General features: G+C 44.4%; 1 protein-coding gene across 3 annotated transcripts; it reads left to right on the top strand.

Moving 5' to 3' along the window:
• Positions 1-411: 411 nt before the first annotated feature.
• Positions 412-1,381, top strand: LOC111603535. Of its 3 annotated transcripts, none has more exons than XM_023321169.2 (3): positions 412-613; positions 664-899; positions 953-1,381. In XM_023321169.2, the coding sequence occupies exons 2-3, from the start codon at positions 692-694 to the stop codon at positions 1,279-1,281; spliced, it is 537 nt and encodes a 178-aa protein (XP_023176937.1). In that variant the 5' UTR covers positions 412-613; positions 664-691; the 3' UTR covers positions 1,282-1,381. The 3 variants fall into 3 exon arrangements, with proteins under 3 accessions (XP_023176937.1, XP_023176939.1, XP_023176936.1); XM_023321171.2 differs by having other exon boundaries at positions 413-596; positions 968-1,381; XM_023321168.2 differs by having other exon boundaries at positions 413-596.
• The last annotated feature ends 665 nt before the right edge of the window (positions 1,382-2,046 follow it).

Below are 2,046 nucleotides of genomic sequence, written 5' to 3'. Positions count from 1 at the left end.
GATAGTTGCCGTTTACATTAGTGGGCGTGGCCGTCGCAAATAGCACAATAGCATTAAAAACCAGCTGCATTGTGTTTTTTTTCTATATGCTTATTCTTATAGCAGAATATTTATTTGCTTTTTTCCCTAACAACACTCAAAAAAGGGTTCACAAAAGATTATTATTTAGTGCAGCTTCCAACAATGCTGGCCAGCGTCAGTCAATGAACACGATATCGGAAAATGTATATGAAATATAATTTGCAACGCTCTGCAATTTCCGTGCACCTGCAAGTGGCAGGCATTTGTAGCGGCATTATGCAGCACAACAACAAAAAATAACAATAAAATAAAACTATAAATAAAAGCTGCATAAACAATAGAAAATTGAACAATTTTTTTTTTCCAATTTCGATATAGCGTTGAGATTTTGATCAGAAATTAAGCTGTCAAGAAATATTTAATTCAAATGTGAAACGAAATTTAATAATTTTTTTTTATTAAGCTCCCAAACGTAGGGAACTTAAAGCTTTTCGAAAAATCAACAAGGGAAGTGCGAGCAGCTTGTGACAACAACAAGGAGTACCCCATCAAGGATCTCCATCCTTGACACACATGTATATATTTTCATATTGTCAGTGTGAGTCTAAATTGTAGAATTGTTATATATATATATTTTTGCAGAGCTGCAAGGAATACGAATTTAGGAAGAATGCGCAACGATAGTGAAGGTATTGATGTAGGAACAACCACCGATGTGGATGAACGCTCTGACCCAGAGGGTATCCACTCAGAGGAGGACGATGCCTGCGTCCTGCCCAGTGGCACCCGCACTTTGGACAAACGCCTCAACCCGGAGGCACCAGATTTTGTGCCCGGCGTAAGAAATGGCTTGCTGGCCACCAAAATAGTCGAGGAATGTAGGTAGCAGAGATTGTTTTAGTAACTCATTTACTTTGTTCAACTGCTTTAGCTAATCGACTTCCAGTGGTCAACTATACACGCTGGAGCAATGCTGCTGGAGAGGATATATCGTATGGACCGCGCTATGATGGCATCTGGAGCGAGAGCTGCATTCAGGCCCAGGCACAGGCCCAGGCCCAAGCGGGGGCGCAGCTGCAGTTAGGCTCGCAGCCGCTGTCGACTATCATCGAATCTGTGGGCGACCGGAAACAGCAACAGCAACCGCAGCAGAAGAAGCTATCACTAAAGAAGCGATCCAAGATCCATTGCCAATTCGAACTCGAGCCCGGCTCTGATACAGCACCGACTGGTCGCTGCTGTGCCTGCGAAATCATGTAGTGTTATTTGTGTTCCATTTTCTTGGATAGTTAAACTTATTAAAGCATTGTCTCAATATATTTAAGAGAATAAAAGCCTAAATGACATGCCTGTCCACCTGCCACCACGTCTTGTCCCTTATTCGCGAAAGTCTTGTGTCTTAGCCGACATTTCAGCAGCAGCAGCAGCCAGGGCGAGCTACTTTGTCTTGACTTTCCTAATGATGTTGAATATGCATTGAAAGTTTTGCCTTGACGCGAAAATTTGCTTGCACCCAGAAACTTGGCTTCTCGCTCACCTGTGTGCAGCTATGGCATGGTAGTTGCCCGCATCGCTGACTTTGCCCTCAGGCTGACTGCACTTCCACAACCTCCTCCTCGATTGTATCTCTCTTAACTTGGGTGCTGGCACTTTTGTTTTTGGGCGTCCATAAGTGGCTTAAGCTCTGTGCCTGTGTGTGTGCGTGTGCGTAATGAGAAAAGTTTCGTGTCTTCATGTCTCATTTAGAGCTGAAAGCAATGTACGTTGAATTGTTGCGCAACTTGGTTAGACGACAACAGCACAGCATATGACAGACCCAAACGTGGACGCAGCTGCCCTTACGGCTGACGGTTTCGCTGACTTTTGAATGATTAAAATGGGGCTCGCGGTCATAATTGCGCCCACTCGCAGCCATGTGAGCCCAGCTGCACTATTTGGGCGGAAACAATTACCAACTTGAATGCAAAAGTGCAAATTGTCGAGCAAGCAGCTTTGCTCAATGTCAGGCACACAGCCACGCACGCA

The sequence above is a fragment of the Drosophila hydei genome, unplaced genomic scaffold, assembly GCF_003285905.1.
Source record: "Drosophila hydei strain 15085-1641.00,03,60 unplaced genomic scaffold, DhydRS2 tig00000172-arrow-pilon, whole genome shotgun sequence".
NCBI classification, from domain to species: Eukaryota; Metazoa; Arthropoda; class Insecta; order Diptera; family Drosophilidae; genus Drosophila; species Drosophila hydei.
Note: the sequence above shows the minus strand (reverse complement) of the source record. Positions and strands in the feature narration are given on the sequence as shown.

Excerpts from the sequence above, each read along its gene's own strand:
- LOC111603535 (XM_023321169.2), top strand. The coding sequence starts at position 692 with ATGCGCAACGATAGTGAAGGTATTGATGTAGGAACAACCACCGATGTG. Across the intron at positions 900-952 it reads CACCAAAATAGTCGAGGAAT|CTAATCGACTTCCAGTGGTC; the intron begins GTAGGTAGCAGA and ends CAACTGCTTTAG.